The sequence below is a fragment of the Neocloeon triangulifer genome, unplaced genomic scaffold (assembly GCF_031216515.1).
Source record: "Neocloeon triangulifer isolate White Clay Creek 2 clone unplaced genomic scaffold, ASM3121651v1 ptg000012l, whole genome shotgun sequence".
In the NCBI taxonomy this organism is placed as follows: domain Eukaryota; kingdom Metazoa; phylum Arthropoda; class Insecta; order Ephemeroptera; family Baetidae; genus Neocloeon; species Neocloeon triangulifer.
The window spans coordinates 2,757,802-2,772,470 of record NW_026775554.1 but is presented as its reverse complement, the minus strand read 5'-3'; the positions used below and the strand labels follow the sequence as shown (position 1 = coordinate 2,772,470).

Below are 14,669 nucleotides of genomic sequence, written 5' to 3'. Positions count from 1 at the left end.
TCTAGAATGGAGAGGGGATTAAATTTCGTGCAAATAAAATAAAATTTGTGTTATTTACACAAAACGCCCATGATGTGCTGTTGCTGTGTTTACTTCTTTAAATTTCATGAACTTTGAGCAAACTTGGCGAATAAAAGCCAGAATTAAGAAATTCTTAATGTTTGAACCACTACAGGGTCGACATGGACACCTCGGTAAGAGAAAAACTAATTTCTTTAGCAAAATAATCTAAGACTTTTCTCCCTTCAATTCCTACAGGCTGAATGTGCTGAAGTTGAAAGTGCTGAAGACCTGAAGGGTGATGATGTTGGTGCCAGTGAAATCTGCAAGCAGGACGAGGAAATTTCTGCAGACAGCCGCGAAAGTGCAGAAGCGTCGAGTGAAGAAAAGCCTGCTGCGTGCGATGATGAGCCAGAATTGGAAACAAAGAGTTCCTCCAAAATCCTAGAGGAGATATTTGATTCATTTTTAACCGAGTCCAGTAGCAAATCAAAGAGAAAAGAGAAGCACAAGAAGAGCAAACACCACAAGAAGAAAAAGAAGCACAGTGAGAAAGACAAGGACAGAAAGCACGGCGACAAGGAGAAGAAAAAGAAGCGGAGTAAAAGCAAAGAGAGGCGGAGAGAGAAAGACGGTGTCGTTCAGGAAGAAAATAATGATGTCGAGAAAAACTTTTACGAAAAGTGTGATTCTGACCTAATAAAGAGCTTGGAGGAGGGCGTCAAGTTCGACGCAAACAGGTGTGATCTGTATGCAGCTGGCGAACTGGACAGTGAGGAGGAAAAGGCACTGTCATTTGAATGCTTCCGGGAAAGAGCAGATCGATCGTCTTTAAAACGATCAATCTCACCAGACGATGGTATTTATACCCAAAATCATTTTATAGTTGATGATTTTTACCTTCTTGTTATGTTTAGAAAATGTAAAGAAAAGAAAAATCGAAATCAAGGACTTGAAGAACTGTTCGGTGTCTAAATTGGCAAAAAAGGTTGATAAAGTTGATAGTAAACACGAGGAAGGCGAAATTCCTAGCAGCCAAGATGAGTCTGAAGAAGATCAAAAACATCACAAGGTGAAGAGACAATCTTCAAAGAGCAGAGATTCCAGAGAGTAAGACCAATCAAAATAAAATTTCCCACCAATATCTGAACCTGATTAAAAATTTTATAGCAACCACCGTCAACGGTCTCATGAATCGTCGAGAAAGACTGAAAGAGAATCTGTCCATCAAAGGTTGGGAGATTCTCATAGCCATAGGTCAAGTAGGCGGGAACGAAGTCTAGAACGACACCACCTTGATGTCAGAAGTAGAAGGTCAAGGAGTCCACATGATGCTAGAGGAGCCAGATACACCAGCAGACGACGCGGTGATGGAAGGTGATAAATTATATGTAAACTAAATAGATCTAATATTTTTTTATTGAGCAGGGATGCTAGAAACGAAGAGCGGATTGATAAAAAGAAATTGCTAGCCATTGCTAAGAAAAATGCAACATATATTTTGAAAGAACAGCAAGAAAGGATGCTGCAGGCTGGCGTCATTCCTGTAAATGCTGTATCGAACAAAACGGGAAAAACTGTCGCAGAATTGACTGGTAAAATTAATTGATCCTGAAATATAGAAGCGTATTTATTTTAATATTCATTATAGAATATTGTAAAAAATTGGTTAAATCGGGGAGCGGATCAAGTGATAGCGATTCGGAATCAGAAATTAGTGAAGGCGAGGGACCGACTGAGTCCTTCATCCATCACCCTTTCCAGCTGCGAGATCGTCCTAACTCGATTGTTGTGAATATCAGAGTAAGACAAACATCTCTAATTATGCTCATTACAAATTTGATTTTTTCACTCTAGAATTCGACTCAATTGCCTAACAAATCGCTGCAGGAAAAAGCAGCGGAATCATCAAAAATTCGTAGTTTGCAATATCCCGTGTCCAGTGGCCAACAGCATCGATCTACAGAGTGGGTTCCCGTCACTCCTACCAGTCAGTCGAATACTGCCTCTGTTGCCCCTCTCGCCATCAAAGAAGCTCCTCCAACAACCAGCAAACCATCAGCTGTAGTCTCTGCAGTGGCCAGTTCATGCACAGACACTTCTGGGGTATCATTTCATTTTTAAACCACCAAGCTAGGATATCAAAATACTATTTCAACTTTTGCAGAACATTGACATCTCAAGCGTTATTTCTCAAAAGCTTTCCGCCATGCGGAAAATTCAGGAGTCGGGACAAACTGTCACTCCAGGATACGGTTACGGCTACGGAGGGGGACATGTAATGATTGATAACTTTAGATCGACATTATAATAGTTCGAATGAATTTTTCAGCTGGCTGCGTTGAGTGGTGCTTTCACGGGAAGCACTGGTGCCAGGATGCTGACGCCTGCGGAATTGTCTTCTGGACAGCAAGCATGGGCCCGAAAGGTAGAAAAATATTTCAGCATAATATGGGCAAATGTGCTAATGCAATTTCTTTAGGACCAATTGAAAACTGCCGCCCCAGTTGCCGGAGGGATGGGAATGAAGTTGCTACAGAAAATGGGTTGGAGACCTGGGGAGGGTCTTGGTAAAAACAAAGAAGGAGGATTGGAGCCTCTGAATCTTGATGTTAAAATGGATAAAAAAGGTAATTTTTTATGTCCCTGAAATGAAGGTTATCTAATTATTTTCTTCCGTCATCCAGGACTTGTTGCCCAGGAAGAGTGCAGGACTCGTTTTCAGCCATTCAGCGGGTCGGCCAAAAAGAAAGGTGGCGGAGGAGGTGGTGGCGGTGCTGCTGCTGTGCAGGAAGTTGCTCCGACAGGTAAAATTAATTGCATTTTGTTTGAAACTCATTTTCAACGTCTCTTGAAATCAGTTGGGCACGAAGTTTTTTCCGGGAAGCATCCTGTGTCTGCCCTTGTCGAGCTGTGCACGAAAAGACGATGGGGATCACCTGTTTTTGAATTGGTGTTCGAGTCAGGACCAGATCATAAAAAGAACTTTTTATTTAAGGTGATTGAAAATTGATTTATTTATTTGAACTTTAGCTAATAAATTTACTTATTCAGGTTAAAGTTAACGGAAGGGAGTATCAGGATCAAATTGCCTACAGCAACAAAAAGCAAGCAAAAGCTATGGCTGCTCAACATTGCCTTCTACAACTAGGCTTGGTTGTAGTAATGTAGCTGTTTTCATCAATTACCAGGTATGAATTATCAACACTTGTTGAGCATATCTTTCAATTGGAAACGATTCAGAGTTTAAAAAAGCCGTTTGCCGAAATTGTTGGTTATAATCGAATAATTTATAACATGAGCAATATTAAAATAAAAGATTTTACAAAGATTTCCAAAATGCTTTGATGATCAATTTTAATTTTTTGTCTCTGTTGATTGCAAAAAAGTACACTGTACAAAAAAAAAGCAAAATCATGCATTGGCATACAAAAATTAATATACACACAAAAATGTCGGAATCCAAATTGATCGTAACATGGCTCCGACCGATGAGTTCAGTTTGATTAGCAAATTCGCATATAATTTCTGCTTTTGAGCTCAAGAAATTAATTCAATATTGACTAATAGTAATCAAACTCTCAAAGAACCTGTAAAATAAATATTTTCATGACATTTTTTTGCAAATTAATTTTACATATTAAGGAATTTCTAAAAACTTGTTCAACATTTTTAATTGGAGATTAATTAATAAAATTAATATTGAAGTGCACTTAAATCAATAGTATTTTTTGGCTTGAAAAGTTCACTTAAAAATGATCATGTTACAAGAGAGTTTGATTTTGAATGAGACGAGCGTTAGTTAAGCCGAGTTAAGGAGAGAGCGCGCTCGTTTCAAGGGTGCTAAGCTCGTGCCGACGAATACAGCAGGCGGCGGGAACAAGAAACAACTCAAATTCGCTTTTGGCCTGAGCTGTTTTAAAGCTGGTGCCAGTGCCAGTCAATCACTCGCGAGTGGTGCCAAACTTGCATCTCGGCTGTTCCGACGAAGCAGGAGGCGAAACCAAATCCGAGAATTTCGGGGCATGGGGAGCCGCAATTCCAACTCGGCTCCACAAAGTAAATGCAACGCGCCCAAAAGTTTGCGGCTGCCCGCGGCGCTCAGGGTGGGTTTGCCTGGAGTTCGCAAGGAGCAGCAGGAAGATGAAATCAAGGTGCGATTTTTGTTGATTACAAACACTCTCGTCTCAATTAACAACGTCACACATTAATTGTCCTAAAATAATTTTACACAATTTTATTGCGAAACGACAACTCTCCGTTGCGAATTTGCCCTCTATTTTAAGCTAATGATATATGTTTATTTGATATCGGTTCGTTTCTTTTGGGAAGAATGACGCATCTTTGGTCAAGTGGCTGCCAGAAATTTATCTTATGATTTTTTATTTAAACAAAGTTTTGTTACCTGGCTAGTTATTTTAAAATTCATTTCACTTAACCAAAAAAATCTATAATTATTAATCCATTTTTTCTGGTTAAGCTGAACAAATTCGTGTAGAATTAATTAAAACTTGTAAAATGATTATTTGAGCTTAAAAAATATAGTTTTTAGAAAACTACATAAGCATTGTGTGCGACTGAAACGAGACAAGCTTTTTTCTGAGGAAATTTCACCCAACGATACTCGATCTATTTTCTGCGGTGAACCAAGTGTTGGAGACAGAACAAGTTGTGGGAAGACCGGTAGCAGTGGACACACTCGATATCTAATATTTTAGTGCTACTTAGAATTTTTAGACCAGGTTACATGATTTCTTCAATTCAACTTACATAACTTTTGGATCTTTACAAAAGTCCAAAAGCTAATTTTTACATAAGAGTAAATTTACAGACGAGTTTTGTGATCTCAACAACAGTCGGTTGAGCCGATGCTCACTTTCGGCACTGGAACCTTAAAATTTCTCTCCCTCTGTATAAAATGATTCTAAATTTAACCATGTGGGATTAGACGCGAGGCAGGATGGGCACTTCTGTGAGCAATGGCAGAAGCGGCGCGTTTTTTTTATTGCACAAGTTTTGTGTAGAGAGCGAGAAACACTCCTCTGCTCTTTTGAGCGATTTAAGATCAATGCGAAACTATTTCTCTTTTGCAATCATCCGCTTTGCACGAGGCGATCCATCAAATCCGAGTGTATCATTATTCGAGGTGAGCCAGCGGGTCAAACGCATTTTCTGGCAATTCCCGCGCGCCGTGTAATATACGGAGGACGGATTAAAATTAAAGTGCGCGCCGGCATTTGCACGTTTTGCATCTGTCATCGTAAACAAGACTGCGTGCAAAATAAATCAACGAGCATTAATTCGTCGTGTCAAAGATTAGAGCCTGTGAGAACAAAAAGACACTACAACGAATTGATAGAGCTAATGATTTTAAAGCATTTCCCTCTCGTTGCTTGGAATTTCTTATTTGTACAAAATTATATTCAAAATTAAAACATATTAAAGAATTGAATGGTGATTTGAATTTGAAATCGGCATTTTCCTCCTTTTGACAAATTTTCAACCAGAAAAATTTTAATAAGCCTTAATTTCAAGGAAAATAAAATAAAACATTTTTATGTCCTTTTTTTAGTTGAAAGCGAAGATTTAAGGTTATATTATACTTATTAAAATATTTCAGCAAGCTTGTTTTGAATTAAAGTGGATAATTTATTAATATTATTATTTTATATTCCAGTCAATCAAAGGTAGTAAAAATTTGAAATTTAAGAATTTTTTTGCTCATAATTTGAATAAAAATGCAAGTAAAATTATGGCGATGAATTTTGCCCATTGAGCCGTTACTCTTGAGTACAAAACAATTAGTAACATTAAAAATATCAAAAGCGACTTGATTTTTTTTTGCAAAGGTCCCACCTTCAGGTCCCAAGACTTGACTTTTCAATCAAACTATTATAGACGATCGTTTCGGTTAACATTTCCACGCAATTACATACGCGATCGAGTGCACTTTGAGGTAAGCTAATTACGTCACGCGACATCGGACAAGACAAGTGATCGAGCCGTTTCAGACGGTGGCTTCTCATTTACGCAGGTAGTTGAGAAAGAAGGCCACACAAAAAGCGGGCCCGGAGTCTGTTTACCGCGCGAGTCGCCACTCAATCTGGCTCTATATTTATAATATTTATATGCTATGCCTTAATGTTGCTGGCCTGGCTGAATCCCGGTCGGTGTCTCGAGATGTGCGTGATAATTAATAGTGGCTCAATTGCAGCTCGGTGTCTCTTTACACCCGCGTGCTGCATTTTAAATTTGACTCGTACACATGAAGAAGGGGCAGACATGGTTGGAAAAAGGGGCTGTCGGGGGGAGCCAGGGCTGCGAGTAAATGTGCTTGTGCACTGCGAGATCAATCCATTAGTTGTAATGTTGTGGCTGATTTATTATAGAGAAATGCTATCCGCAAGCTCAGGTTCGAATTACACTGAGCCTCTCAAGTTACCTGCCTGCCTGCCTGCAAGAGAATCAACTTTCGTTGTGATGCTGTAGCCATGATGCCACCAGCCAGCCAACCAACCATTCTTTTTACCTTGCTGCCTCCGAGCTCCCAAATTATCTCCAGCAGAATTTTCCTCTCCGCCGAATAATATCTAGCGACGACAAGCCGCAAATTTTTTGCCAGCCACTTGACATCCAATCAGCCTCTCATTTGTCTTTGCCTCTAAGTTTCACATTTTTCAATACTTTGGTTTTTAAATTATTCGACATTTTTTTAATTAGATTATTTGAAGTAAATTACAAAACGTCTAGTTTTGCAAGAAGAGCTTTTTGCCTTAAAAAAAAGTTTGGGAAAAAAATTAAGTATCATCTCCACCGAAATATTAACTTTCAATCTCTTGTAAATATTTATACAGGGTGGCCCAAAATTCAACGACAGATTTTAATTTGCTGCCATTTTTGAACGGATAAAGATATTTGAGTTTTCTCAGCGGGAGAATGAAGTTCAGCTGTGGAAGTTTTGTTGGTGCTATGGGCATCCCATTGTTGCAACGCATTGTTACTGAAAAATTGCCACAAACGTAAACGAAAAATTTCTCTTATGGGATTTCCATGTTAATTTTTAAGCTTTTTAAATTTTTGACTTTTTAAACGGGACAAAATGTTTTCTAGCCTAAAATTTTGCGAGGAACACGATTCTGATGTCTAAATTTTATTCCAGTAAGTATAAAATAGACTTTTTGACTCAAATTTTATGAAAATGAAAGGTTAGGTCAAATTTGACCTCACCAATTGATTCAGCTTGCCGAGTTTACCCAATGTACCAATATTCGTTTCTCTACCTATTTTGGTTCTGTAAAATCCAGGAAACCGTCAAATTTTACCTTAAGTAAATTTGTATAATTAAACTTCCGATGGCCATAAAAAATAGAAGTCCAGCTTTAAACTTGTAAAACTTTGGCCGGATTCATTCCGTGCTTGGCGAGAACTTGTAATTTATAAGTTAGAAGTCTGTCACCCAGAAGGAAAAATTTATTTTTTAAAGCTTGTAGTGATTTATTGAAAATTTTTAAAAAATTTAATAAAAAGTTAATCTACTTGAAGCGAAAAATTAAAAGTCCAGTTTTTAAAAAACTGCGATTTCGCTGACAGTTAGAAAGGTTTAAGGGTTATGTTTTCTCTAAATGGCAAGTCTGTCACCCAAAGAAAACTTTGGCTTTTTATTTTTTTTTTAGCATTTCAAACAAAATTTCCTACATCGGATTTGCGTTATAATTTGGCAAAGTCAACCAAAAAATTAGATTCTGCCGAGCGACAGGTGCAAAATTTTGTAATCCAACTCAATGAACCACATAAATGTTAAAAATTGCCACGCAAGTAGTATGAGACCTGGACTTTTCATTTAATTATTAATTGCAGGTATTTAGGGGTATTAATTGATAAAATTTTGCAATTTTCCAAATTTTAATACAATTTATAAAAAGTCCAGGCTTCATACTTCTTGCGTGGCAATTTTTAACATTTATGTGGTTCATTGAGTTGGATTACAAAATTTTGCACCTGTCGCTCGGCAGAATCTAATTTTTTGGTTGACTTTGCCAAATTATAACGCAAATCCGATGTAGGAAATTTTGTTTGAAATGCTAAAAAAAAATAAAAAGCCAAAGTTTTCTTTGGGTGACAGACTTGCCATTTAGAGAAAACATAACCCTTAAACCTTTCTAACTGTCAGCGAAATCGCAGTTTTTTAAAAACTGGACTTTTAATTTTTCGCTTCAAGTAGATTAACTTTTTATTAAATTTTTTAAAAATTTTCAATAAATCACTACAAGCTTTAAAAAATAAATTTTTCCTTCTGGGTGACAGACTTCTAACTTATAAATTACAAGTTCTCGCCAAGCACGGAATGAATCCGGCCAAAGTTTTACAAGTTTAAAGCTGGACTTCTATTTTTTATGGCCATCGGAAGTTTAATTATACAAATTTACTTAAGGTAAAATTTGACGGTTTCCTGGATTTTACAGAACCAAAATAGGTAGAGAAACGAATATTGGTACATTGGGTAAACTCGGCAAGCTGAATCAATTGGTGAGGTCAAATTTGACCTAACCTTTCATTTTCATAAAATTTGAGTCAAAAAGTCTATTTTATACTTACTGGAATAAAATTTAGACATCAGAATCGTGTTCCTCGCAAAATTTTAGGCTAGAAAACATTTTGTCCCGTTTAAAAAGTCAAAAATTTAAAAAGCTTAAAAATTAACATGGAAATCCCATAAGAGAAATTTTTCGTTTACGTTTGTGGCAATTTTTCAGTAACAATGCGTTGCAACAATGGGATGCCCATAGCACCAACAAAACGTCCACAGCTGAACTTCATTCTCCCGCTGAGAAAACTCAAATATCTTTATCCGTTCAAAAATGGCAGCAAATTAAAATCTGTCGTTGAATTTTGGGCCACCCTGTATTTAAATTTTATAATTGAATTCTTCAAATTTTTCAAACGTGTAATCTTATAATTTCAGAAGTACGCTGAGACTGCGATGAACGAGCTCTTGGGCTGGTACGGCTACGAAAAAGTAGACAGCGCAGAAACCCAAGGACTGCAACTGCGCCACTTCGGTCCCTCGGCTTCTCTGCTCGCCTCACAGAAACGAGCCAAGATGCAGCTGGAAGGTGGAGCGCCGCGCCGACTTGCCCACACCAGGCACCGTCAAAAGTCTACACCCGCGCCGCCAGAGTCCACGGACTCTGACGACGAAATCGACCCGGGCAGAGTGGAATCGCTGCCCTCATCTCTATCCAAAGGTAATAATTTTCAAAATTGTTATTTAAAAATAAAAAATTGAACTTGCGCAAATTAAAAAGGATACAGTAAATTTAATTTTTTTTCCCTATTTAACTAAATATTTATTACAAATACCTCATAATATATTTCCTTTATTAATGTTAAACTGAAATTATTATTTTGCACTTTAAACAAATTTGTTGACATTTCATATTATTATTCAATTGTAAATAATCATTTAAATTGAATTTTTAGTACACAAACAAGTAAACACATTGATTATCCAATGCGGCAAACATGGTCGAGGTTCGGTCCGTTTTTAGCACCCTTAGGACCAGATTCCAGGAAAATAAAGCAGGTGGGGCCAAGCGCGGGTGTTCTCGGAATACCGATGACAGTGCATTTATTGAACTCTATTGGCTAATAGAAGCGCCGCGCCGAGGGTGTCGGCGCGATTTTTTGCATTACTTTTTTGTTGTGTTGAAATCTCCCTCGGCAGCTCACATTGTTAAAATTTAACATTCACAAATTCTTCGAAAATTGTATTATTATAAAAAAAAATGGGAGGAGGAAAAATGCGCCACAACACCCCTTGGCCATCATCTCCGGTTTGTTAGGTTGATTACGAAACGTAATATCCTGCGTTTTCTCTTTCGCGGGCTGAATTTTCTCGGTGCTGATTGTTAATTGGGCAGTGAAATTGTTAGAACCTTGGCTTGGTCATTAATTCGGAGGCTCAATGCAATTATAAAATATGGGAGGTGTGCAAAGCACAAGCAGTGCTTTTTTACCAAAATTCGTATAATTTTTAAAAAGAAAACTTATAAATTACATACAAATGAAATATAATTAATCCTTGATGTTTTATTAATTCCTTTTATATTTTTTTTTAATTCATCATACATTGCTTAAAATTTTTTAAATATTTTAATGACCGGCTAGTATTTTAATTTATTTTGGAAGTGATTTTACTGCACTGATTTACTTTGATATTGAATTAAAATAATTTAAATAAATTCATCAAATTACCTGAAATTACCTTTCTTTTGAATTGCTTGAATAAATAATTTCTAGTGATGTATTTTAAATTTTAATTATTCGACTTTTTTGCTATTTAGCATTCCTTGAAAATTAATATACATTGAACTTTTCATTTTATTTATTTCATTTTTCTTAATAGATCAGACCAGTCCGGACTTCACACTCTGCTCATGGTGTCATCAAACGGGTGCCCACATCATAGACAACACGTCTTCGAAGGACAGCAAAGATCAGCCGCAAAGAGCTTTCTGCTCCGAGCAATGTTTCTCGCAGTGCAGGAGAGCGAATTTCAAGAGAAACAAAGTCTGCGATTGGTGCAAGCACGTCCGACACTCGACAAACTATGTTGACTTCAAGGACAACGAGTCTCAACTTCAGTTCTGCAGGTACTGAATTCAAAATGAATTAATTCTTAGATGACAAAATTTTGATAATTCTCAGCGAGAAGTGTTTGAATCAGTGCAAAATGAGCATATTCTGCAAGGAGGCTCAGGCGCACCTGCAATCACAACTAGTCAACTCGGACCAGTCGGCTCCGAGTAGCAGTGGGAACGGCACCCTGATAACCCCGGAACTTTGGCTCAAAGACTGCAAAAACAACAGTGATGACGATGCATCGGGATTTGCCGGCGCTGGCTCTGATTCACCAAAGTCCACCATATCCTCGCACAGTAGCAACCGCTCCATTAGTCCTGCACAACAGACAGCACCTCCAGCAAGGAAAACGCCATCACCAAAAATTTCCTCACCAGCAAAACAGAAGGTGAGGTTTTTTTATTAATTTGGTTTTTTCTTTCTTTTTAAATCTTCCAAATTCATGTATTTTTAAATTTTGGCACAATTTCTTATTTCTTAAATTTTTGTTTTATTCCAGATTGTGGAGAAAGAAAAAAAGTACAAAGAAGCAGCTCCAACTCAGCCCACCGCGACATACCCCATGAGTAGTGTCCTACCTGATCCGTACGCAGCTTTTCCCCTTCCCCCACCCCCTCGTTTCCCGGAGCAATTTTGTTTTCCGTCGTTGCGCCCACCTTTGCCTCCCCTTTTGAGGCCACCCTTAGGTCTCGGCTTCGGACCTTTCGCTCCACCTGCGAGACCACCGTTTCCTTCGGTCACGGTTATGGTGCCATTTCCTGTTCCCCTGCCCATTCCCATACCCATACCAATTATTCTGCCCCTATTTTCTTTGCCAAAAACTTCTTCCCCACCACCTGCGGAAGTCGCTACCTCAGAGGTGACAAAGAGTGAAAAAGAAGAAGAACCGTCCGAGTCGTGCTCGTCGCATAAGAAACCGAAAATTACTTGAAGGATTTATCATCGCAGTCACAACATATTCTACACCAGGTTTATGTACTTCTGAATTTGATTAAAACGCCACTAGAGCACTAATTACATTTTAATAATGGTAGTGAAGTTTCGTCTTTATTGAAATTAAAAGTACAAATCACAGTTAGTTTTAAAATGTTTCAGAGATTTATCAAAATCATAGTTTTACTTAAGCATAATTGGCATAATTTTTAATTTTAGTTCCAAGAAAATTTCTTGTAGTAAATTTACTGTCAGTAATTTTATTTTACTAATTATAATTAAAAAGTGCTCATTTTTTTTTTTCAAAATTCGCTTCAGCTCTACTGCTTCTTCATTTCATGCTTGCCCTTCAATTGCTGTGTGGTATCTTGCATTTTTACAGTTGCTGGCTCGTTCAATGCCGCCAATTTTCCTGCAATTAATTTATTTGATCAGTCCTAAATTAGAAAAAAATAACCATGCTTATGATCATGACCAAAATTGATGAATGAAAATATATATATTTTTTTTTTTTAATTTCAAATCCTTTCTATATTTTTCAACCGATCGGAATAAGTATTACCTTTATTGGAAACGAGGCCTCCCTTTGATTCAATTTTGAAAATGCTGCTCATTGTAATCTCGAACACCTTATTCGGATCGGGAGGCAACTCGGGGTGAAGAATTGCTCTTCTCCTCCTGCCATAGCCAATTTGGTTCTTGCTACATTCCACCTGAAATTAAAATTTGAAACTTTTCAAAATGATCAGTTTGATGAAATTTGATTTACCCCTCTGCACTTGTCAAGACAAACGTTGACGGTTCCCTTGAATTGAACGTATGTCGAGTCGGGGAATTTGAAAGCTCTGAATTTGGCCCTCAACACGTCACCGTCAGTTGTGTAGAAATTTTCAAACAAGAATGGATCCACTGAGCAACTGGAAGCAAGCAGAAATTTTTATTTAAAAAATTCTATTTGATTAAAATTTTACCCGTTGAAAATGATGGTTTCCTCCTGAGACTTGAGGTCCGACACTTGCATATGTGAAACGAGCAGGCCGTAGACGGGAGCACTGTACTGGTCCAACCCAAGTTCCATTTGCAAGGTGGTGCCAGGGCTCACGTTGAGCTCGTCGGTAACAACACGGCCAGATTGAAGAACACTCACCCGTAGGACGGGTTGAGGGGCTTCTTTTGTGTAATTGCTAGTTATTTCCAGGTCTCTGTAGAAATATAATTTATTAATTTTTTTATTGCGTTGAAAAGAAAATTAAATTGAAAAGTCAAACATGACCTCGCAGGGGCTTTATACAATTTTTGCGCTATAGATATAATTTTAAATTTTATCTAATACACGCCTAATTTAATATGAGAAATTAAAACAGCGCCGGGGCAGAGATCCGTTTCCCCCGTGCATTCGGATAATTAAGTGAAGCACTCACTCAGGCTCTTGAAAACCAGCAGGCAGAACTTCTCGTTTGTTGACCTTTTTAGTTGTACTTTTGCATGAAGCTTCAAAACTGGTCTTCGATCCGTCCTCATATTCGACAATCACCATTTGATGGAAATTTGAGTAACCCTAAAAAAATTAAAATTATGCATTTTTCATCACATTAAATGTATTAAAAACGTACTTGTTTCAAATTGCGAACTTTTGTGGTGCCGCATTTAAAAATATCTTGCAAATCAAGGTTGAATCGAAGGTACTTTTCCTCCACTTGAGCTTTGCACAAAGGATCTAATAACAAATTTTAATTGATTTTGAATTTTGAATAGTATGTTTTTATTACCGTGGAAATCTTTCAAGTTTTCCAAATAGGCGATAGAACCCTCTTGACGTGCAACTTCTATGACCATGGTTTCATCATTGCATTTCACCTTGTAGTGTGGCTCTGTAAAAGATTTAAATGATAGCCGAGTGGTTTCAGATTCAGCATAAAACAATAACAATTTATTATGCAGCCTCACTGCTCTCCATCTCCATCGATCAATGCAGATTTATTGCGCATTGGTAAATGGCATGAGGGAAAGTGCGGTGCTCCCATTTTAATACGTCCACGCAAAAACTCGGTGTGCAAAGCGCGCGGTGATTATTTCATTTTATAATTTTTAATTTTGATTTCATCAACAAAATAAATTCGTGTTTAGATCTTTCCGACTCGTTTTCCACAAAATTATATGCCTTGTGATAAATATTCATGCCGCCCACATAGAGAACAATGGTGCCACTTCTGCGCTTTTACTTTTTATTGCATCTGATGCGGCGCCGTATGTGATAAAAATATTCCCACAAAAAAGAAGGTTGAGAGGTGAAAAAAATGCTAGAAAGGCAAAGGCACCCACTTAAACAAATACATATGAACGCTTTCAAGTATTTCAATCCTTTTTTTCCTTTTTTTGGCCTTGACGAATTAACACCTCTTAGAATCACAACGACTCGAGAGGTTGCCTTTTACAATATCCCAAGAGCATACTAAAGCTAAAGAATATCAACCCACACAATAAACGTGATTGAAATCTAATATCCACCGCTTCCTGAAACTCCAACTCGTGCTTTCTAAACTGCTAAATAAATACTGAATTTAATTTCCAATTTTTGATTTAATGTTTCAACCATATGATATGAAAACAGTTTAAAAAAGTGTGATTATTCTGTTTAAAAAAAGTTATTTACCAAATTTTAAAATAATTTACTCACCCTTTTGTAAAGCGCACACCGAAGCCAATAGGGCAAAGGGCACGAGAAGTTTAAGGCCCATGGTGATTGCGGCCACCGGCGAGCTATCAGGGTAAGTGGCCAGAGAGAGCGATGCAAAGGTCGACTGGCATTCAGCCAGCTAAACTGCCGTCTGCCAGCTTTACGCAATGCACTTGAGGTGGGCAAAGCCAGCCAGTCAGCCAGCGACTGAGTGGGTAGCAGTCTTGCCTTAAAAGTAACCTACCTTCACAGGCGAACCACACATATATGTAAAGGAAATGAATACTCCTCTCTTGCGGTATATTTTTGGTTCATATACGTACACATGCGAGCTGTTGAGCGCACTCGTCAGGTTTGCTAAGCACGCGTGTGCTGATGTGTACGTTCAACACTGAATTCATTGAACCCTACTGATTTT

General features: G+C 37.8%; 3 protein-coding genes across 3 annotated transcripts; 2 read left to right on the top strand and 1 right to left on the bottom strand.

Annotated features, from left to right (window-relative positions):
* Positions 1–34: 34 nt before the first annotated feature.
* On the top strand, positions 35–9,100 carry LOC132198078 (protein SON). The gene is made up of 14 exons (XM_059621834.1): positions 35–194; positions 259–859; positions 918–1,110; positions 1,171–1,377; positions 1,429–1,595; positions 1,652–1,803; positions 1,858–2,106; positions 2,168–2,278; positions 2,333–2,428; positions 2,483–2,630; positions 2,688–2,807; positions 2,862–2,998; positions 3,055–3,191; positions 8,963–9,100. Exons 1-13 carry the CDS (start codon positions 183–185, stop codon positions 3,169–3,171), a joined length of 2,310 nt encoding a protein of 769 aa, XP_059477817.1. The 5' UTR covers positions 35–182; the 3' UTR covers positions 3,172–3,191; positions 8,963–9,100.
* LOC132198360 (sine oculis-binding protein homolog) lies at positions 4,026–11,572 on the top strand. Its single transcript, XM_059622350.1, has 5 exons — positions 4,026–4,154; positions 8,963–9,245; positions 10,406–10,652; positions 10,708–11,029; positions 11,150–11,572. The coding sequence occupies exons 1-5, from the start codon at positions 4,026–4,028 to the stop codon at positions 11,570–11,572; spliced, it is 1,404 nt and encodes a 467-aa protein (XP_059478333.1).
* An 83-nt stretch (positions 11,573–11,655) lies between these two features.
* LOC132198080 (uncharacterized) lies at positions 11,656–14,461 on the bottom strand. Its single transcript, XM_059621836.1, has 8 exons — positions 14,252–14,461; positions 13,344–13,445; positions 13,188–13,291; positions 12,996–13,132; positions 12,546–12,776; positions 12,344–12,491; positions 12,137–12,287; positions 11,656–11,986 (listed from the first exon to the last, which is right to left on the bottom strand). The coding sequence occupies exons 1-8, from the start codon at positions 14,310–14,312 to the stop codon at positions 11,895–11,897; spliced, it is 1,026 nt and encodes a 341-aa protein (XP_059477819.1). The 5' UTR covers positions 14,313–14,461; the 3' UTR covers positions 11,656–11,894.
* Positions 14,462–14,669: the final 208 nt, after the last annotated feature.